The 22,785-nt window shown below is 46.6% G+C and overlaps 2 protein-coding genes across 2 annotated transcripts in view; one reads left to right on the top strand and one right to left on the bottom strand.

Annotated features, from left to right (window-relative positions):
• Window positions 1–6,029, bottom strand: part of KCTD16 (potassium channel tetramerization domain containing 16) — a 79,550-nt gene extending 73,521 nt beyond the window's left edge. The window contains exons 1-2 of the mRNA XM_064458226.1: window positions 5,182–6,029; window positions 3,760–4,909 (exon numbers count right to left, since the gene is read on the bottom strand). Of these exons, the coding sequence (XP_064314296.1) occupies window positions 3,760–4,591 (832 nt within the window). The 5' untranslated portion in view covers window positions 4,592–4,909; window positions 5,182–6,029. The remainder of the gene's footprint in view (window positions 1–3,759; window positions 4,910–5,181) is intronic.
• Window positions 6,030–13,390: 7,361 nt separating this feature from the next.
• Window positions 13,391–21,379, top strand: YIPF5 (Yip1 domain family member 5). Its single transcript, XM_064458228.1, has 6 exons — window positions 13,391–13,496; window positions 13,838–13,948; window positions 15,861–16,033; window positions 17,319–17,464; window positions 19,489–19,670; window positions 20,311–21,379. The coding sequence occupies exons 2-6, from the start codon at window positions 13,848–13,850 to the stop codon at window positions 20,471–20,473; spliced, it is 765 nt and encodes a 254-aa protein (XP_064314298.1). The 5' UTR covers window positions 13,391–13,496; window positions 13,838–13,847; the 3' UTR covers window positions 20,474–21,379.
• The last annotated feature ends 1,406 nt before the right edge of the window (window positions 21,380–22,785 follow it).

The raw sequence follows: 22,785 nt of genomic DNA on the forward strand, positions 1-22,785 counted from the left end.
ACCAGAGCTACCAAGGGTAAAAGCAAGTGGTTTGACATGCTATATTAGAGTCAAGATCTCCCCCCTGTACTCTGAACTGTTCTGAGACCCCACTGCAGTCCCAGCCACTGACACGCAGAGAGAGAAGGGACGTGGCATGAGGGGTTTGGGGGCAGTAGCAAATGCAGACAGGGGCTGCTGTGCAGTTTTTCCCCATCCCATCCCATCCCATCCCACGTCACTCAGATCCAAGCTGCTCTGCAGGCACGTGCACACCGCCTGCCGTGTTGCTGACCTGCTCTCTGAAGCTAAAGCCTTCTCTGTTCCCAACCTGTTGTTTTGCTCTTCTGGCAGTCACAGCGCCCACGTGCAGGACTGTCACCCACAGTCCTGGCAATGCTGCAAGACTGGAACCAGGCAGAAAGGGCTGGTTTGTAGGTTATGGGAGGTGGTGAAAAAGAGCGTGCTGCTGCCGCTGCGAAGTCAGGAATGGGGCCAGGCTACAAAAGGCTGAGCCAGCCCATATGCTTCAACACCCCTCACCCCCGCCACAACATTTACCAGATGTTCAAGTGCACATTTGTGATTCATCCCAACATAAAGGTTGAAAACATTTTAAAATGAAGATCCAAGCACAGGCTATCACCCTCTTCAAAAATGAGAGTGTTGGGATACGAGGTTTTACTTCACAATCATGGAAATAACAGCAGGGGGGACACACATGTACCACAGAATGGTTCAAGTTAGAAATCCAACCTTAGCCGGTATAAAATTTAAGAGAATGCCTTTGACATAAGAGAAACTGGAGGGAAAGAAAATGCACGAGCAGAACCTCACCTCCTTTCCTCAACTCATACCCCCCCACCTGTGAGCAGGAGGCAGACTGTGACTCCTGCCTACTCACCACGCAGGAACTGAGTTTCAAAGGACTGTTTAATTATGGCTCTAGTGTAGCAATACAGCCTGTCTCCAAACCCTCCTGTGCATTGGCCTGTTTGAAACGGGAGAGGAGTCCAGCTGCACTCTGAGAGTTGCACTGTCACCCCGAGTGCTGGCTTTGCAGCCTGTCTTCCACCCGCTCAGGAAAGCAGCTGCAGGTTTGCTGTGCTGGACGGTCTCTACGTGCCCTGCATTTCGGGAAAACCTCCTCCACAGAGAACATGAATCTCCCATTAGCCTTAATAGCACCTAAATTTGAACAAGGGGAGAAAACATCATGCAATATTAATTGTGCGATTCCGTTAACAGCACACGCTGTACCCATGTGAGTAGCTACACAGTTTACGCCCCCTTCGGTCCATCCGATCCACTTTCAAAAGGATTTGCACATGAAGAATGTTCTTTATCTCTGTGCCAACCACTGGCATTTACCTTGTGAGTAGTATTTGGAGCATACAATGTATCTGGTGTATCAAAAAAAACATTCCTCGCCCTATTCTTCCTCCTTCAGAAACAATCATCCTTTCCCAGCTCAGGAGAGTCCCTCCAGCTGTGCATTTCACAGGAGCTACTAAGCAGCTCTGCAAAGACCACCTCTGCATCTCCTACCCAGTTGTATTAGATGCCTCCTGTGTTTAGGCCCGTTAACCTGATCACAACAGCTTGATGAATTAATGCTTAGAGAGACACAGTTGGCAACTTCTAATTAAATAATTATGGCTAAGCAGCTGCAGAGAGTTGTAACGTTCAGCTAGAAGCCAGATGTCAATTTTATTGGTCCTCGAAGTTTCAAATGAAATGACTTCAGGCAATTTGGGATGGGGTGTCTTTGGCTCCAGGTGAATTTTGTAGGTATTTGCCTGCTCGCAGGTCGGCTGGCCGCAGCCAGACCCCAGGGATGCGGCTGGAGAACCTCTGCAGCCCGCCAGCGGCTCTATCACAGCACCCAGTGAACGGCACAGTGCAACAGAATGATTTGGATCGAGATAAAAGAGAGTGATTTGGCATTGTGGTCATTGCTTTAGCCTTCACCTAGCAAAGGAGCCTTCGCAAAATTCATCTCGCAAACTGTATCGGTGTCAAAAATCCACAAAACTGATACGAGCCAAATGCAAAGCCTGCTGAACTGGGTAAGAGTCTTTCCAGGAACTTTAATTGGATTGGGCTTTCCCTGCACTGCTGAGCGAAGATTTTGTGACACCTACTATAGACTTTCACTCCCCCAAACGTCTAAGGTGCCTCTCATCTCAGTCCCCACCCTAGGCTGTAGCGATGTGGAAGCAATGAGCAATCCCTGAAGGTAAAAACTTGAGTAATACAAAATTCAGGAGTCTGTGTTTGCTAATTCACACAAAACCTACCTTCACCCTCTCTTCAGTTAGCAAACCATTGTGCCTAGAAGGAACTTGTAATTTTTTCTGATTTTAAATATAAACGCAAACACAATTTATACTAATCCATTCCTTTAACTACAGTAATTCTCCTCTTATAACTCGTACAAGACACTCTAATTTCAAACAGACGAAGCCTAATGACAGAAATCATCTGTCCCAGTGAGAATATAAGCGGATCCATGACCTTAGAACAATTTTGCTAAGAAATCCAGCTAGAAAACTAATTTCAAGTAAAGCTATGCATGTCAGAAATACAGATGGCTTTTCAGGATGCTAACTGAAGCATCGTTGCATAAGCAGATTAGGGCTGCCCGTTGAGCCCAGGCACAAGAGTAGATGGCACTGAAGCCAGGATTACACACAAACCGTTCACTTCCCGATACATCTTTCATCTAAAACTTTTGTCAGCTCTCCCCGTCAGCGAGCCTGCTAACTGTAAGTGCCGTGCCCGGCGCAGCAGGTCTGCCGGCAAAGCATTAGGCTTCTCCAAGCCGCGCTGTCCAAACCAGCAGCTGGCTAAAGTCCATTTCTACAAATGGACCAGGGAAATGTTCCATCCTTCACCCTCCTGAAACAGAAATGGAGGAAAACAGCCTCCTGAACCTCTCAAATATTCAAGCACAGCAGTTGTGGAATGATTTTCTGATACAGAATTACACAATCAAAATTACCCTCGTGTTACCATTGGTAACGGTGCCTCCACCTGAATATTGGCTTCGGAAGTTAATGAGCCTGCTAGAGCTATCAGCTAAAATTACCACAACAGTATGTGATCTGATGTGATTGCGGTAAGCAGGGCAGATACTTCTCATTATGAGGATAGTTTGTTTTTCATAGCCGTGTTGCATAACAAGGCGCAGCAACTTGCCTCTTTCTGCTCCGAGCCCTCATTTCAGAGCACATCAGCTGGCTCCGAGGCCGCCTCCTGTTGAAAAGCAGCCAGGGGGATGGGATTTTGCCTTCCCTTCCCTGCGTGTAAGTGTGTCAGGTTTGTTGACAGATGGCTTGGCTGACTGCGCTTGACTATTATCAAGCAGCTATTACCTTTGTAAATTGAATCCCATTTGAAGATTTTCTGTAATTAAATCGGCAGTGTGTTTGCAAGGCTTATACTGTGTCCCGCACGCCCCGGGGAAGCGTGCGAGGCAGTCAGACGGCTGATTTACCCAGCCAGAGGCAGCAGCAGCCTTCGGCCACGGGGCTGGGCTGCTTTCGGCAGTCTGTGCTGCCACCTAGCCAAGGCCAAGCCACTGAGTTCAGCTTTGCTTTAATTTTGAAAGCTTAAACCGAGGCGTACCCCCCCCGCCCCCCCGATCTAAATAAAGCCTCGGTCCGCAGCAGACAGGAGGAAATTTGCACTCTTTGTGCTTTGAGAATCGTACGGTCAGCGGAAGAGAGCGGCTTAAAAGAGGCAGTTGCATTTCCCTCAGAAATGCCTTGTACTTACGGTAGAAGACATATTCGGTGTAGCTGGACCAGACCTTGTCGTCTGTGTACTGGTTGACGAAGGAAGCCGTCACCGAGGAGTTACAGGCCACCATGTGGAATCCGCACTCGGACAACATGTCGAAAGCCCTCTCCAGGTGCTTGAACTTGAGATAAAACCTGGATGTGTACCTTTCCGGGGCCCTGTCTGGGTCTCTGCTTTCATTCAAACTTTCTCCAAAGACCTCTTTGACCAGAGCAATCCTTCCACAAACCAAAATCCTTGGGACCCTCCTGAATTTGGCATCTGCTTGGCTCTCCCTGCCGATAGTGCATGACCCCCGGTACCCGATGGTAATGAATCCCCACTTCCGATCAGGCGGTAAGAGCGATGAGGGTGGGCATATTCTCGTGTCGCTGCCCTGGGAGACCTCTTCGTAGTCACTGTGGCAGTAATCATCGGGGCTTTGCTTGCTGTCATCGGGAGTCAGGAGTTTGACTAAGTCCGGGAGCTGGAAGTACTCGGCCTCCCTCTTGAGCCTTCCCTTCTCCGGGAAGTGGTCGGGCAGAACCACTTGCTTGTCCCTGAGATAGTCCAGAATATAGCGGAAAAGGAAACCATCTCTGTCGATGAAGAATCTTCCCTTGGAGTCCTTGGCCAGGTCGTTGGCCGTGTCTCTCTTTGGGGTGAACATTTTCCACAGCAGGGAGTGAGGGGTGCCAACCAAGGTGGAGTGGCGAGTGAAGTAAACCTGGCCGCCCACGTTCAGCTCCACTACCTCCGGGAAGGAGTGCAGCCCCGTCCCCTGCTCTCGAGGAGGAAGGTAAGTCCTGCAGTTGCCACTTAGAGCCATTGTACTTTAAAACAGAATTCAGCAGCACAAAGCAGCAGGACTATCAATCACATCAAAGTGCAGAACAAGGCTCCCAACACTGAGGAGAAATGGGGGGGTGAGGGGGGGTGGTGCGGGAAGCGAGAAAATAAAAACAGGCAAAAGGTTTGTTTAAAGAAAATCTGAATTGTCCACGAGTGACAGTGTGGCAGAAGTGGCTTACAGCCTAAGCCATAGAGGCTGGAGAGCAATCACTTCATGAAACGCAATCACATCGTTAGATCTTCCAACAAAGCCATCGAAATCAAGGTCAAGCCAAGCCTATGGTCATTTGCAGGTCTGTCAGAAGGGAAAACAAAAGAAGACACAAATTATTCTTTTAAGCACCACAGGGGCTGCATCGGAGAAAAGCTGACCGCTTTAGGAAGCTGAGCTGCATCTCCTGCTAAATAGCTCTATTTTTTTGCAAGTTCTACGCTTCTTTTTCACAAGTACCAACCGATGGAAGGACCACATATGACTCTGCCGCTCAAAAGAAAATACGTACTTCATCTTAAAAGAAACCTCTCGTTTAGACATGCACACGGGGGGACGAGAACCGCGAGCCTTACCTCGTTACAATTAACGCGTAGCCCTTGGAAAGGAAAGCACGATGTGGAGACACTCGGGACACGCGTAGAGGCACGCAGAGCCCGGGCGGTGTGAGAGCCGCTCCCGGCGAGGGACGGCCAAGGCGAGAGAAGCGCTCTTAGCGACATCCATGTAGGTCTCAGGAGTGGAACCGACTCACGGGAAAGTTAACCGTGGCGGGGGACGAGGGAAAGCGAGGCGATGGGGGAGAAGCACCAAACGCCCCCCCTCCCCGAGTGCGGGCGGGGCGGGGCGGGGCGGGGTCCGCCTGCCTCAGATGACTTGCAGAAACCCCGCGGCCGGCGCCGGGGGCTGCGGGGCTCCGGGGGCAGCAGCGGGCTGGGCGGCCATGGCCCCCCGGTACCCCCCCCCCACCCCGGGCCCGTGGGGCCGCTCCCGCGCCCTGCGGCTCGGCTGGGCTCGGCTTAGCGCCGCGGGGACGGGGGCGCGGAGGGCGACGCCGATTGCATCATCTTAAAGGAGTCGGGCCGGGACCGGGCCAGCACCGGGGCGGCTGCCGGGGGGCGCTGCAGCCCGCTCCCCCCGAGTTCGGGGAAAGTTCCGCCCCGCTCCGCCCCCCTCGGCCCCGGCCCGGCGCGGGGGGCTCCCGGCTGCCCCCCCACCCGTGACTTTGGGGCAGGCCCGTGGCGCTGTCACGCCGCTCGCACCGCTCATCTCCCCAGCAGCGCCCCACGCGCGGCGGCGGCGGGGTGACCGGCGGCGGGAGGCGGGCCCCGCTCGGCGCCGCCGCAGCCCACCTACCCCCCCGCTCTTTACCGGGGGGCGGCGGCCCTGGCTCCGCGGCCGTGCCGGCACCGCCACCTCGCGTCCGGGGGGCGGCGGCGGGGCTCCCCCGGCCCCTCTTCCCAGGCCGAGCGCGGCGGGAGGAGGAGGAGGAGGAGGCTGAGGGGGAGCGGGGCGGCTGGGTGAGGCTAAGCCCGGGCCTGGGCTCGATAAGCGCCGCATAAAACATCCGCGGAAGTTAAGCCAAGAAGCTGCCTCGGCGGCTCAGCAAAGGTCCGGCCGCGCCGAGCGCTTCGCTCCAGCACGCACCAGACGCGGGCGGGAAGAGGTTACTCGGGATGAGAAACTTGCGATAAAATAAAGCTTTACACAAAACGTTAACCAAAACCCGGCGGGGAGGCTTTAGAGTGACATCTTGGCGTGAGGAGGTTGCCATGTGCCGGTTTCTGTTGCCGACTGTGCGTGAGTTGCAGATGCTTCAGCGAGATTCTTCTGAAAATGTGGCCGTAATTCAAAAAAATAAATAGTTAACCTAACATGTTAATGTAAAACGTACAACTTTCAAGGGTAAGGCAAAAAGCCACGAATTTGTATACTTCCAGGCTTTTCAAATTCAAACCTGAGAGTTGAAGAGTTAATCAGACCCTTGCTTTTTACCTTGATCAATTCATTAATTCCGAAGCGACTGCTGGGCTCCTGAGCCGAGGCTCCGTCTCTCACTTCTGGATCTGATTTCTGATTTTCAAACCAGCAGAATCTGGTACTCCACAGCAGCTCAGAAAGAGAAAAGAGGTGGTGCCTCAGAAAGAGAAAAGAGCAAGTATTGCTTGTCTTCTCTTGCAGTTCCAGAGTACCCACCAAGTGCTCCATAACCCTCGTAAGGAGGATTTAAAGGTGCGATGTGAGGAGATGTTAACTTAGACGTCCGTGTTACTTTTTTTAAGCGCCTGGTACCACCCGTGCGTACGGGCTTCAACACCTACGTGACCAGTCAGATGAAACGATAGCTTCCTTTGGGATTTAAGCTCGTTAGTGCTGCCCCTGTTCAAAGCAAGGAGCATTGCATCAGCTTTTTCAAATACTGTAGTTACTAATGTTCATTAGCATGCTGTAATAATTTTAAAATCGATTTTCATAAAGCCAGTGATGTCATGTTGGCAGGGCTTGAAGAATCAATTCACTCTGCCCAGTAACCATTGGTCTTGTTCGAATAAGCACTGAAGCCGTCTGTGGTTGCACAGGATGATGAAGATCCTGGCCACCGAGGCAGGGAGATGAACATCACCTGGGCAGAAGTTCTGGGGGCCGAGTGGAGAAAACGCAGCGAGTCTGGCGTGCAGGCGCTTGGGGAATGGCGTGGCGGTAAGGGAGTCTTACAAAAACCTGTCACTCCTGACAAGCTTCCGTGCAGCATTCTGACATGGAAACCTTGCCATTAGCAAATACAGAGATGTTTAAGCTATAACACTTTTTGAAAAATTAGAATTAGATTCGCCCTTTGAAAAGAACAAAAACCTTAGAATTTTAATCATAACGGCTTTAGAAATGCATCTGCGCTTCTCAAATAATAAATGAAAGCAATCCAACTGCTTCTATTTCTTCACACAGGATGTTCCAGTCATTGTGCTGTACCATAATATAATTTCCTTTGATGAAATGACATCAGTAGTAAAAGCATCACATAACTCTTCCCTGCTAAACACAAGCCATTGGCCAAACCCATCAAAATGCAGCCTGAGAAGAGCGAAACTTGAAAATCTGGGCTAAACAGGCTGGTGACCTAAATGTAAAATATGTGTCAGGACCACCCTAAGGTTGTTACCTGTTCAGCTGCAGAACCAACGCAGCTCATTTGAAGAGCAGCTACAGTTCTGATGGAAAAGCAAAGCACCCTCCTTCAAAGGGAGGAGGATGAAGCACATTCCACTTCCAGCAGATGCCTACATAACCTTCAATACAGCTCAGGGAAAATTTAGCCTGAGCTTAAAGCGTGTGTTCCAAAAGTCACAGCAGAGCTATGCTTAAACCTGATATACTAATGAAGTGACATCATTCACAGGTCTGAGGTCATTCCTTATGACAAAGTGCTAAATTAGCATTCATGCTTTCAGGAAATCATGGGACAGCTGACTTCATCAGATGCCGTGGGTGCTAAAAAAAAGGTAGGTGTTTTAAAAGAAGCAGCAATGAATGTTAGAAAGAAAGGGTAGTATGCAGTGAGGTCTGTAGTAGCAATGGAGCGTATACATATCACCTTACATCTTGCAGTGTGAATACACAGGCTATAAATACGAAACAAGTCGCCCACGCATAATGAGAAGTGTAGAAGCTGTTTATCAGCATTTAGCAACACTGAGCAGAACTTCAAGGCACTCAGAGAAGAAGCAATAATTTCCAGCAGAAATTGAAGGAGTGACTCTGGGAAGAAAAAGAACCATCTAAGTTGGATTTTGGACAGAAGATTTCAGCTAAAGAGCCACATGGGAACTTTCATCACTCCAGGTGATTTTTACACACAATAGTTAAAAAAAAGAAAGAAATAAAAATAGTACTTCCAGTTCTAGGCTTATGCTTTGATTCAGAACTGACTTCAAGGTGCCACCTAAGGATCCTTCAGCAACATATCCCGTAACATTCAGTGCCCCTCAGCAGTCTCACACCTGAATATCGAGCCAACGCAACATTTCGCCAGGGCACAACTCCATCAGGCCAGAGAGAAGAGTGCACTTTCTGAGAAGGGTGGCATGCCAAAGAGGAAAAGAGACGTCTGGCCCCAGCAGATGCGTGAGGCCCAAGTCTGGCTTGTTACCAGAGCAGCGGCGAGGGATGCTGGTTTCACCGAGAAGCAGACACTGTGTCCTGCGAGCAGATGCTAGCGCTTCCAGGCAAAACTTCCAATCCAATCTCAATCCACTGCAAAGAACTGTGATAGAGCCCTCTTAGGAATAAATTCTGAGCTCTTGCAGAGTTACAGACCTTTAACCCAGACACTTTTGTGAAAGGGGTATGTCATTCCTAGAGCAGAGTGGTCTTCACATCGCTCAGGCAGCTCTAGAAACAGAGTTCCCAAGAAGTGAGCCAGGCAAGAAAAAGTATGATACTGAGCTAAAATAACACATTATCCACCGATCCAGCAGTGAGACTTACATACAGTGGAAATCTCATCTGCTGAAATCCAGCAGTATGTGTGAATAAGAAGCCCTAACAAATTTTTCACTTTGAAGAAAAAGCATAAGGAAACACTAAATGGCAGAATCTCCCTCAGAAGAGGATCTGCTTGCAAAAGAGCGCGAGTGCCATAAAGTAGGGCTTATTAACAAGTACATAGTAAAGCATTACACGGATTTGCCCTTGATCTTTTATTCATAACTCAAGTGCATAATGTATTTTCATAAAAAAAAGGCAAAGGGGAAGAACATCTTTCACAGCTGCTGAGCACGTGAGCACAGGCATGGTGCAAGGCAGACAATTCAAACAGAAGACATGCGACAACACTTTTTTTCCCATCATGTAACATACAGGGTGTGGGCACAGCTTCTGCAAATAAAACTGTGTGCGCCTTCTGTCAAACACCAAATCCAAATCAAATTCATTGCACAAGGTTCTATGTTTTCAAGAACTGACACTGAAGGGGAATCATGTTGCGCTGATTTAGATAACAATTGTACATCAGATAACATTCTGAGGGAGGACTGATACATCCAATGCTTACAAATCCTTTAGAATCTCATGGATGCTGTTCAACAAAGCAATCCGTGATACAAACAGTCCTGGGGTCTCTGACACTTCAACAGACCCAGCGTGTGCGGGCGGATGGAGACCTCACGTGCACTCACATCGGCATCGAGGATTAAACTCAAAAACCGTTGTTTCCAGTCACCCTTCTGTAAGTGACTTCCTTTCTCTCTTACGCGTTCTGCCATAGAAAAGCCTACTTCAGCAGACTCCTTCCTCCTCTCCTTTTTCCCTTTCTCCAACATTTCCAAAGTTGTTTGAATAGTACTTTTATTCCCAGTCTGGTTCAAATTCTCCTGTTATCGACACTAGTGTAATTACAGAGTGTTTCTTAATGTCACAGCTAACGCAACAGTCGGTCTTCGCTGCGTAGCATTGTTATGGTGTGAGTACATTGTAAGCCATGTACTAATTTTACAAGTATCTTTATTCTTCCCATTTTGGAGCCATTTCGAGGCCTCTTGCAAAGCCAAATCCCCTGCCCAGAAAACCGCAGGTGAGGCTGGAGCTGGTCCCTCAAGAAAGGGACGGCGTTTGCCAGGGACTGTTTGGTCGTACCTCTAGGCATGGTGAGACAGGCTGTGTATATAATGCCCTTTCCAAGTGGTGCAGGGAGGAAGCAGCTGTGTAGTTGCAGTGTCTTGCTCTCCCTTGAACCCACGGGCCCGTATCACGCTACACACCACTACAGACGAGCGTGAACTTGTCCTGCTAAGCACAAAGAATTGATACCCTAAAGCTATGCTGAGATGCCTAGTGCAGAGAGAACTAATTAATGAAAGCTCAACCTAAGCTGTGAGTAAATTCTAATATTCTAAGAAAATCCTAATAGATTTCTAGCCAAAGAGCATTTCACCAGCGGATCACAATTACACAGCCCGCTGCCTGGGATTTGGGTCTCATTTTACTGTCTAGCGAACCGCAACGAAGTCACACAGTTCAGCAAAGTGGCACTAAGTCATCAACATCAGATGTAGCCTGCACACTCCACAGGTCTTCCATGAAAGCTGGGATCTTCTCAGTCTTCAAATACTAATTTACTTAAAGTATAAATTTGCAAGAAGCAGCTTATACCACAGTTACTGATCTCTGTATTATCTCTGGCTGTAATTCCTCCACCATTATTTCATTCAGCTCTACAAACATGCATATTTTCTGGGAGGCTGTTCTCAGGAGATACCGTGTACGCTGCACCACGAGATACGTTTTGCGGGAGAGGCTTGTAACAGGACTATAATTTAAATACAGTAATCTCACGAGAAGATTACATGCATGAGAGATTCTAACAAAATAACCGTAACCGTATCCTGAGCCAAAATGAATTTAAAAAAGAAAGAAAATGTACACGGGCTTCATAACGGGCTCACGCTTGCAGAAGCACGTGTGCTCAAGCGGCAAGTGTTCGGTTCCAGCATGCGCGGAAGAACTAGGCTACATCATGCACGGGTTTGCAGCTGTTTATCTGCACACAGCGAACACGTGTCTAAATCTCATTACCGCGACCTTATTCAGCGACAACAATAAAGCAACAATCACGATCCATTTCATTCTGAAGTTTCAGCTAAACGACCTCAGCTGGGGTTTTCCCTGACTCTCTCCACGGCAAAGCCCACCTGAGTCAGCAGTGCACGCTCACTTCTTCCTGCGCTCAGCACCAGCTGAGTGCTATCCAACCAGTCTATTATTTAATTACATAATATATATTATATATCATGATATATAACCAGCTGAGTTATACCTTAACTATAAGCAGTTAATAAAAGCAAATTCTAATTAACAGTTCGAGTACAGCCTTTTCCCCTGGCCCTACCTGAAAAAAGGAGAGCAAAATGATGAAGCTAGAGGGGTAAACAGAGTGAGTGACAAAGGACTGGGAAGAAGGGAGCTTCTTCACATCAGAGTGTCTTCACAGTCCCAGTTATGTTTTTCTCAATTCCACAGTACTCCCAGCTCCTGCAGCTTATTTGGGAACAGGCTAACAGCTGGTCTTTATTAAAGACAAGAAGATTCATGGCTCTAGCAAATTTTTTGTCTGGCCTCAGGAAAATCTTAATTTTTTTTAGTGTGGACATGTGAAAGGGTATGAAGGTCTAATACTAAATTACAGCAATTATTTGCTTTTCGCTCAGCAGCACCATCCCCTGCTCCATTTCCTTTGGTCCCTGCAGTTTCACATAAAGCCTCCCATCCATGCAGTGAACAGAGCACAGCCTGTTCCCTCTAGGAGATCTAGACAGATCATGGGGCAAGGTGCTAAACTTGCAGGCAAAACCACTTCATCTAACTAAGCCGTGGCCTTGGGGAAAAAAAAAATGAAACCGCCCTAAATGAACTTTATGCAAAATAATATTTCTAGGGCTGAAGTCTACTCTCTTACTTTCAATGTCAACAAGGATTCTGGCTGAATCACGCAAACAACATTTTATCCCTACTCTGCTCCACATTTACACAAGGATTCACAAAACCATTTTTTTTCATGAATAGTAGGAAAAAATCATGGAAAGAGATTTTTGACAATGAAAAAGTTGCTTAGTAATAAATTCCTCTGTGGCCTCAAGTGCATTAATACTAAACTCTTACCAAAAACCTTCTGGTGTTACCTGTGTATGTAAAGTCTAGCGAAACCAAAATTTTGCATCCAGCTGAAAGCGGATGACGCCGCCGAGCAAAAGCCGCAGGGAACCTGGCAGGTGCCGTAAGCCTGGCAGCCTCGGTGGTTAATTTCAGGACGTTCCGTTAACAGCGAGTGTCCTGCCCGCTAGGGATGCAGCGCGGCGCACCCCGACGCCCTGTAGAAGCTGGTCCTGCGAAGATGGGGTGCAAGGGAGGGAGGCGCGGGGGTGAGCCAGGCCGGAGCAGGCATCACTGCGGGGCTCCTGCTCTGCTCGTACCCCCTACGCCCAGGCCCCGCAGCCTCCTTGCTCCCAGCAGCTCCTTCGGGCTAATTAAGGACTAACTGCAAACACAGCCGTGAGGGAGGCTGGGGGAACACGCGGCTGTTCCCGCCATCACCAGAGCCCTCTCTTTGTCCGTTTCTGTGCCTCCTGGAGAAAGGGTCGGCTTTTCGGTAAGGTTTTTCGCACCACCGCGGCAGCTCTGCACGACCACAGCAAGGTTTGACGACTGGGTTTCCGCAGACTTCTCAGACAGGGTGGTGTTGATGGAAGGATCTACAACCACAACTGTTTTTTTTACATCTCCTTGGTGGCCGCACCAGGGGAGAACAGTAAAAATAAACAACGCTTAGTGGTTACACAGCACATCGCAGCTTCACCTCACAAGCAATCCGTATTGCCCTTCCTATTTTGCAACTGGGGTGTCTGGCTCTCAGCACCTAAGATGAGGCAGAGCAGCAGGAAGAGGCACTGGCTGCTACTGCTTCAATGCCGAGTGAAATACCGAGCAGAACTTTATTCCTCGCCTGTATTTAAAAGCCAGTCTTTTGCTTTTCCTCAGATTTTAGGCTAAAACGATGGGAGACAGAAGCCGCAAAGCTTCAAAACCTGAGTTCTAGCAGGGAGACTGAACAGTGCAGGGGAAAACGCCAGCTCCCCCCTGGCGGAGGGGTGCCAGGCCCCGGCAGCGGCGCGGTGCGGTGCGGGCAGCCGCCATCCCGGCCCCGCCGCCATCTTGCCTCCCGCCGCGCGCCCCGTGCCCATGGTAACGCGGCGGCGCCACGCGGGCAGGGGGCGGTGCGGGAGGCAGCGCATGCGCGGTGAAGGCGTCCCGTTGAGGCGGGCGGTGCGCAGGCGCGGCCCCGCTGACCCCGGAAGTGCTCAGGCGGCTGGGTGACACGTCGCAGGCGCCGCGGCGGCAGGTCTGGGGCCGGGCCTGGGCCCGGGCCCGGGTGGGACCGGGGTGGCCGTGGCTCCGCAGCGGGGGGAAGAGGGGCTGGGGCGGCAGCCGAGGCGCTGGGGCAGCGCATGGCGCGGCCCGAGTGGGGGGTGGCGGGGGCCGCTGTGGGGCTGAGCGGCGTTGGGGGGCCGGGCGGACGGATGGACGGACCCTGGGCAGGGCTGTGGGGTCCCGCTGCGGCGCCGGGGGGCGCTCACCGGGTGGGCCCTGCGCGGAGCGGGCGGGCAGAGCCGCGGGGTCTCCCCGGAGCGTCCCGTCCCGGCGGGCTCGGAGAGGCGGGCAAACCTCGTCGTTCTCTTGCAGGAAACCTGCGATGTCTGGGTTCGACAGCTTCAACACAGACTTCTTCCAGACGAGCTACAGCATTGATGACCAGACACAGCCCTATGACTACAGCGGAAGACCGTACAGCAAGTAACTTGTGCATGCCTTTTGGGCTCGCGTAAAGCTCTCGTCGCGCTTCTTTAGCAGCCAAGCCTGAGCTGAGATACCTCTGGGATAGTCAGCTTGGAAAAGGGTTGGCGTTTCAGCCAACCACTATTGCCTCTAATTGAATTTTGTTGCTCTGTTTTATGAGGAGAGTAACTTACTTGGGGAGACTTTCTTGCTCCCTACAACTGCCTGGAAGGAGGTTGTGGTGAGGTGGGTGTTGGTCCCTTATCCCAGGTTAGAAGTGATAGGATGAGAGGAAATGGCGTCAAGCTCTGTCAGGGGAGATTTAGGTTGGATATTAGGAAAAATTTCTTCACTGACAGGGTGGTCAGGCTTTGGCACAGGCTGCCCAGAGAGGTGGGGGAGTCACTGACGCTGGGGGGGGGTTCAAAAAATGTACAGATGTGGCACTTCAGGGCATGGTTTAGGAGACATGGAGTGTTGGGTTGGCGGTTGGACTTGATGATCCTAGAGGTCTTTGCCAACCTCAGTGATTCTATGGTTCTGTAAATGGAGCTTTAAAGCAGTTGTATGTTGAATGCTCTGCCTTCTATATATAAAGCAAAGATTAGAAGATTGAAAGAAACGCTGTATGAGTAATCTTAATTATATGAATAATCTTCATATCTTTAGGAAAAGAAATGCCCTTCTGTTAAGTCCATCTCCATCACTCCGGGAGTAAAAATTAGTTGCGGCGTCACATAAATGGGCCTGCAATGTCAGCGGTGATTCCTAGGCTTTGGTACGCAAGTGTAGTGGTCGTTTCTAGGTCAGGGGAGCTCCTGGGAGTCCTCTGTGAGTATCCAGCCTCGGGCTGAGGGTTTCAGTGCGTTATGTGACCTGGGTGATCCCTGCGATAGGTGGAGCAGGTCGATGCCTGTTTGCGTCCTGAAGAGGATTGCAGTGCTGTGATGAGGCTGAGCTCTGCTAACATGAGGAAAGAGAGGAGAATGAGTTTGGAGTTTTCCTTCTTTATATTCATATTTCCGTAGTTAAATATTTTGGACATGTTTACTGAAATCTGTCGAGTCAGACTTGGAAATGGTTAGTGGCAAGAATAAGTTACAACTTTGCTTAGGAACAGCAGATAGCCTTGGTTAGGCTATTTTTAAAGGTAGCAATGTATAATTTTATACATATTAAATCTATAATGGAAAGTATTTCAAAGACAGTATAAACTGATTTGTCAGTAAATAATTGAGAATATGTGAAATAGAAACTGAAAAATTGCCCTTTTATTTTTTCCCCTGTATCGTGCCCTGTATGTGGATGTCCTAATGTGTTTAATGCCCATATCGTAATTCCTCCTTATAAGTCCTAATGCTACCTGATACACGTGGTGCCAAAGTGAAGGGGAAAAGAGTTTGGTTTTCTTCCTTTTTAACTAAGAAAATTTTTTTAAATGTAGAGCGTAACAGAAGTGATAGTGTGAGCAACTCTGTTCTCTAGTAAGTTTGCAAGTAAATATTCTAAATAGCAAATCAGTGATGGCCTCAAATGAGATATCAGTCGTAATTAATGGACAATATTTGAGTAAGTTAGAGACGTAAACACTTCCTACTCATTTAAAGGTCTGCAGCCTGTGGTCGTAATTCAGTCAACGGATGACGCTTGTTTCTCCAGGCCCCTGGCTTAAAACCAAAAAGCAACACAAGCATATATAGCAAGAATTAGCTTGTTTAGCTTAACAGCATCGTTTATAAGGGTTTGAAGTGCCAGATGCAGCTATATGCCTAAAAGGCTTGGATTGGAGTAGGGGGTCATCTAATGTGACTTTGTAAGGAAGAAGAAAGGATTGTTTGCTGCAGCTTACTGAAAATAAGCTTTGCTTTTGCTGTGAGGTGCTTAAAATACAAGTCTGTGTCCGTCTGTAATGCGCTGTCATTCTTTGTAGGCAGTATGGAGGCTATGAATACTCTCAACAAAGCGGATTTGTCCCTCCAGACATGATGCAGCAGCAGCAGCCTTACACAGGGCAGATTTACCAGCCAACACAGACGTACACTCCAACTTCAGCACAGTCTTTTTATGGAAGTAACTTTGAGGATGAGCCTCCTCTATTAGAAGGTACAACTTAAGCTTTATGGCCAAAATCCAGAACTCTCCCCAATTTGGGGATAAGTTGAGCAGCAGGGTGTGCATTCCTTACTTCTGAAAGTGCACAGGTGATTTGAAATTCTCAAATTTTTTTTTGTTTATCTGGATTTTGGTATATGAAATGTGTGTTCTTGTGTGAACTTCTGCGGTTTTAGAATTGTGCTTTATTACTTCGTACCAGCTGTTCTGTGGAGGACATAATTAAATGGATAACCTGACTTCATACAGCTCTTATGACAAAACACTTGCTACTTCTGTTGTCACAAAGAATACTTAAAACTGCCCACTTCTTGTAAAATAAATTGATGCGGTTAGTTTCAGTTGATTCTTTGGTTAGAACTGAAATCTTTCATTGCTGAAGAATACTAAACACTGCAGAAATTCCTGTGTGCAGTACAGCCAGTGCAGAATGCCAGAACGGATGTGTAGTTAGTGTCTGGATCGATGGTTTCAGTTTCCAGCTTACATCCATTGCTGTTCAGTACCAAACAGCTGAAGAAACCTTTGCTGTTGCTGATTAGAGCGAGCTATTCCTGACAGCTATCACCTATGCCTACTCACGATACCTTCCGCCCTGCTGTGCTTTTTTGTATTCCTCAAAAAATTATTTTGTTGACATAGACGCTGAGGTGGGCAAATAGTAACTGCGTTCATAACGAGGCTTTGACGCACAACTGTGGTCAGACTGTAGGGATGGAGACTTGAAATGGTATCTATCTCAAGGGAGCTGTGAAACTCCTTGTCATGAGATACTGAGTGTTAAAAGGGGTGGGTGGTGTTTTTCAGTGGGCTCTGTGGCTGGTTTATGAAAGAGAAATCTACTGAGGGTAATTAAGTACAGAGAAACTACTTTGAATTAGAAATTCTTGAGCCGCCAGTCACTGGAGACTTCGGGAGTCTGCGTGTTCTGTGCCTATACTCTTTCATCTATATCTGCTTTTGGCCACTTGGGGGGACGGGGTTCTGGGCTACCAGAGCTTTGGGGCTGACCCAGCACACTGTGCTTATGTTCTTACCTGCTCCTTCAGAAACCACCTTGTCACTTCTGAGCGCTTGACTCCTGGAATCAGTGGAGGCAGCACACTCAGCAGCTCGAGGAAAGATGGGATGACTCAATTCTCTGGTCCCCATAGAATGGTTTCAGGAGGAGATTTAAAAGTGGAGAGGCAGTGAAAGATGAGAGTGAAGCAAACAGGGGCAACAGGAAGGGAAAACAGGAAATAAATATGCATAATTCTTTTCACGTAACTTGCAGAATTGGGGATCAATTTTGACCACATCTGGCAGAAGACACTAACAGTGCTACACCCGTTAAAAGTAGCAGATGGCAGCATCATGAACGAGACCGATTTGGCTGGACCAATGGTCTTCTGTCTAGCTTTTGGAGCCACATTATTACTGGTAAGATGTTGATCGCAAAATATTACTGTTTGGGCTTTAATACTCTCAGAAACACTGGGGGAAAGGCCAAGTTACCTATAGGTTTATTGGAAGTGACTTCTTGACACGGAGGCTAAAGAAAAGCACATCCTGACCAAGAATTTGTAGGTGTGTGGAAGAGGACCTGGGGCTTCACACGCCGCTGTTGGAAATTAAGGAGTTCACTGTCACTTCACTTCAGTGGAGTTTGAATCCAAGTCTCCGGGCTCGGTTTTTGCATGGCATTTATTTCAATGTAATTCACATTTCTTTTCGTACTTTGCTTTTGAGGAACGTGGCTCCCTTTTGTCACAGGAATGCGTGTGACCCATCTTCGCAGATTTTTACCTGTTTGGGGTTCTTGTTTTATAGATGGAGATGTTTTAATTGCAGAACCATACTATGTCTTTTTCTGTTATCTTCTGTCTTACCGGAGTCAGAACAATGGAAACATTAAATATTTGAATATTTATTTCTTCATTTAGGCGTTTCTTTTACTTTAACTCTTACTGTGTTTAATATTTGAGTCTATTTCTCTGTCTTGTTTCACTGTATTTCTTTGCTCCATTCTCCTTGTTCATCGCTCTTTGCTGATACTCAAGAGGCAAGGAAACTCAAAATTCATGTGTAAAAAGTGATTTCATGAGCACTGATACACAGGCATGTCTTTCAAGAGTCAGTCTGGTAAAACACTTCTAAAATAAACCTGCTTTCATGCTGTTTATACTACTTAATAGGCCAGCAGCTGTGGAGGCCTGGTGGTTTTTTTCAGTTGAGCTTAATTGAAATAAGATTGTGCTTTAATGAATCAAAACTCTCAATTATGAAATGACAGAGTAGCAGCGAACAGTCCTTGTCATTGAAAGCTTCAGTATTTTTGATTAGTTTTTTTATGGCTAAATGTCTTCAGGCACTGCGTTTAATTTTTTGACTAAAATTCACATTGCTGTGACACTTCGAACACAGTGTTTTGGTACCAAGGGGACTTTAATCCTACTTTTATAAGTAACTTTTATTTATGGAAACTAGGCCAGTAGAATTAATGAACATGTTTATAATAGATACATTTGAATGTTCCTTTCCTAAGAAATTATTACTGTCTCCTGTGTGCTTTTTCTTTTCCCTAAATACATTGAGTGTGGTGAAAGAAAACAAGCTTAGCCTGGCAAAAAGATTAAAGCAGAGGTGGTACTTTTTCTGTAGCGCTTGAGGAAGAAGAGCTGGATTATAAGGAAACTTAGTTTGGAAGTTAGTAGTGGGAGACAAACCTCGCAGCTACAGAGCATCGTGGCTGCAGTAACTTCGTGGCCCTGTGCTCCTGCAGGGGTGGGCATCAGGCGTTGTGCGCGTTTCTATAGATGTGGTCAGGGAAGCCCCAGTCCCACTGTTGGAAAGACATGATGACGTAGGATACGTAATTTTGAAATAACGCATGCATGCTGTCTACATGCTTGTTAGTAAGCAGAATTCTGATTTTGGCTTTTCAAAAGCTACACGCATTAATTCTGCCATTCCCATAGAGTACTTTACAGCTCCGTTTCAGCTGTTTCCGGGTATTATTTATGATTTACGTTGTGCTGTAACTTTGTGGAGTCTATCGCAAAATAAAGGACTTCAGCTCTGGATCAGCCAAGAAGTTCCTGAATTAAAATGTTTTGGTCTTCCTACACTAGTTCTGTAAAGATTGTTATTGCAAGTAACTGATTGGCATGAGAAGTTAGTGGATTAAACCCTAAAGAAGTCACAGGCTTTTGCAGCCCAGAGCAAAGAATACCAATTTGATTAAAATCTGCTCATCCAGGTAGGTAAAGTTAGGATAAATGTGCCTCTTGGGTGCCTAGAATATACTGGTGTCCTGGAATTCAGGCTGTGGGAAAATACTGATAGAGGAATTGGGGACGGGGGAGAAGGAGGAGACTCTGTGGACGTTCTTTCCTTTTCCCTCTGGTTGTGGGAGGCGTTGCTTGCCCTGGTAACTAACATTCATCGTTCTGCTTGACTTCCAGGCTGGTAAAATTCAGTTCGGTTACGTGTATGGAATAAGTGCAATCGGATGTTTAGGGATGTTTTGTCTCCTGAACTTAATGAGCATGACGGGCGTCTCCTTCGGCTGCGTCACCAGTGTCCTTGGATACTGTCTTCTTCCTATGATCCTACTTTCCACTTTCGCAATTATATTTTCGTTGCAGTAAGTACATAAACGTTATAATTTGATAATAGATCCCTCTCCTCTGAGATGGTGAAGGAAGTTGTGAAAAGGGATTTTCATATTCAGTGATGAAGCCGCTTATAGTTTGAGTATGACAGGAATGTTTTAGTAAGTGTAAGAACATGAATATTGGCAGTCTGCAGGTGTTTACTGGATGAAAGATAGGTGAATACTGGTTTTATCTGTAAGTCAACAGCTTTTAAATACATAGACTGAAATAACAACATTGAGTTTGTTTCCAGTCAGCTTTGAGTCTGACAGATCTCAGCGAAGTCCAAAATAATTATAATTTATGATGCAAATTTGAGTTTGACAAACAGAAGAAAATCAGTGCTTACTCGTGAAATCAAGGACTGAAAAGACTGAACTTGTTCCAGTTACTTTACTTGTCACTTCTATGGTTTATTTGCACCAAGTTATTTTTGGTTTTTTTTAAGTGATGTCATAATTGCATAGAATTGTTCTGAAGTCTTTATTGGAACTATTTAATTTTAAAAAGTTAAAAGCTAAAATCCGTGTTAGAATCTGTAGAAGGTGTCAGGAGGAGTCCAGTTAGGACTCCTGTAAGCACGTAGACGCAAGTCTTACATGAACGCTCTTCTTATTTCTGTATTTACAGGGGAATGATGGGGATTATTCTCACGGCTGGAATCGTTGGCTGGTGCAGCTTTTCTGCTTCCAAAATCTTTATTTCTGCCTTAGCAATGGAAGGACAACAACTTCTAGTAGCATACCCCTGTGCTTTGTTGTACGGAGTCTTTGCTCTCATTTCTGTGTTTTGAACAGACTGTCCAAACTGTTGGACTCCAGTGGGCCAAAATGAAAACATCGACTTGGAACGCTTGGTTGGACCAGAAACAGCTGCAAACAACTGTAGAGGGTTGCTATCACAAAACTTAGACCTGTTTTGAATCATCTGGAACAATTAAAACAAATGTCTCATGTTCACTTTTTTAGGACTTTGAATACTGTTTTCAATTGACCTGAGGTGTCTATAGCTTTAATAAGTGTTCATGCTTATCATGTTAATGTAATTTCTTTCCCATTCCAAGATCTTTAGAAAAGTAACTTTTGGTTGTTTATTTGAGGGTTGGGGATTTTGTCGTGTTTTTTTTTTTTTTTTAAGGGGAGGGAGGGAGAAGGATTACAGTTATAAATTGGTAGATTTTTATCAGCGAAAGTTAACAGAACTGCAGATGCTCTAGATTTGGGCTACTCTTAAGAGAAGTCTGCAGTAATAAAGAGCCCATTTCCTGGCCCCTCTGACCAAAAGCAAAATGCATAAATGAACACAAGCAATTAGAGTATTTTCTATCTTTTAACAAATATACTTCTAAGCCCTTTGGTCTTGCTTATTTGTTCATTTGATGTGATAGTATTTCAGGATTTAAGACACTTAAAGTCTGAGTTAGAAAACAGATGCTTAAAAGTTAAAGGGATCTGTAATTCTGTCACACTTGAAATATGAATACATTTGGGCATCTAAGTAGCTATATGTTAACTTGGATTTCTGAAGATGACTTCAGCTAGAGTTTCTCCTAATGGTGCACATACTAGTAGATGAAGAGTAATCTCTTGCAGTACTTCCAAGAAAAACACCATTCTGAAAATGTTACGCTTGTCAGTATTGTAGTTACTGTACAATAATTTAAGGTATATTGATTAAATTTTCCTTAAATTTTGAAAAAGGTGTTTGATTTTTCTAATCTTTCATTTTTCAAATGGGGTCCAGTCACTAAAATAGAAGCTCCAGTATTGAAACAATCATATTTAAAGCTGTATTCAGATAGCGGATTTGACACTTGCTTTGGTCAGAAATACTTAACCTTCCGTGAAGGGTAATCTGGTTTGCGATGTTAGTTGTAAGAAGCCTTACAAGCGTAAGAAGTGGGAAAGCAAAAATGGTGGTTCTTCACATAAGCACTTGCTAATTCTTACAATAAGCAAGAAAAGGATAAAAGTGTATTTTAACTCAGACTGGGGAGGGGAGGTTACTTCTGTGGATAGTAGTTCCCCGTCCCCGCCTTGGAAATGAAAAAGCTCTAACAAAGTGCTAGTTTGTAGCTACTGTTCCTTCAGCAGCGTAGTCCGAGGGATCTCATGTCGCTGAACGTGCCGCGGGTGTTAGTCAGAAGTTCCTCTGCCAGGTCCGTGCAACGATCTGTTCGTAGACTTCAGGCGCTGAATCACTGTCAGGCATGTTACGTTAACGCCTTCTGGTAAGAGGCAGTGTGCGAATGCCTCTTCGAAGGAAAGCTTTCGTCTTACCGATCCGAGAGTGAATAATCTCAAAGGCTCAGCGCTCATTTTTGTTCGCTCTTCCCTTAGTCTTGCACTGTCTCCTAAAACATCTTCCTAGAGCCGCTAGAAGCTACTGACAAGGTCCTCCTTTGTTGGCCAGAGCCAGCTTTTGCTTGTGTCACAGGGAGCTGCGGGAAGTGCCGTAGGCGTGTAAAGCCTTTAAGAACCAAATGGTGCCCAAAACCACCCCGACTTGCGTCATGTACCGTAACTGGCTGTTACGGTGACTTCTAAAGCTCACACGCACACGGAAAACTTAAGTTTCCTTCCAGAAGCAAATTCGAGAGCCCGAATAATTTTCCAGTTTGATGCATTATTACAAATTATCATCCTGAATAAAAGTGGTGAGTTGATTTTATTTAGCAAAGTGTTTTACTCTGTACTTTGTCGTTCTGATTTCTTTTGATTAGTAGACCGCATCGGCCCTGGTGCACAAAGTTCTCGCTCCTTTTAATGCAGAACATTACCTGCTGGTAGAGCATGATGTCCTGTATTTGTGCAAATAAATTATAGTGATTACCTTTATTAATGAGGCCTAATTAAATACAGAATTGCTCCAGTAAGTATAAAAGCTCACACACTTTCCTGAGCACACCAGGTTCTCATACTCAAGTATTGTATTTCTGTGAAGCGGCTGATTGAGCTTACCTTGCATGTACAAATGTGGTTCCTTTCTTAAAGCCTGCAGTGATTCTGTAGATCGCTTCCAGGGTGATTACTTGTGTGTTAAACTTGATTTATAACCTTTTCTCTCGCCGCAGCACAAGCAAACAGTGTGCGGGAAAAAACGTTA

Source organism: Phalacrocorax carbo, chromosome 8 (genome assembly GCF_963921805.1).
Source record: "Phalacrocorax carbo chromosome 8, bPhaCar2.1, whole genome shotgun sequence".
Classification (NCBI taxonomy): Eukaryota; Metazoa; Chordata; class Aves; order Suliformes; family Phalacrocoracidae; genus Phalacrocorax; species Phalacrocorax carbo.

What these genes read in the sequence shown, in the direction of transcription:
- YIPF5 (XM_064458228.1), top strand. Translation starts at nt 13,848, where the DNA reads ATGTCTGGGTTCGACAGCTTCAACACAGACTTCTTCCAGACGAGCTAC. An exon ending in TTGGAGCCACATTATTACTG is followed by an intron (nt 17,465 to 19,488) that starts GTAAGATGTTGA and finishes CTTGACTTCCAG; the next exon opens with GCTGGTAAAATTCAGTTCGG. An exon ending in GCAATTATATTTTCGTTGCA is followed by an intron (nt 19,671 to 20,310) that starts GTAAGTACATAA and finishes CTGTATTTACAG; the next exon opens with GGGAATGATGGGGATTATTC.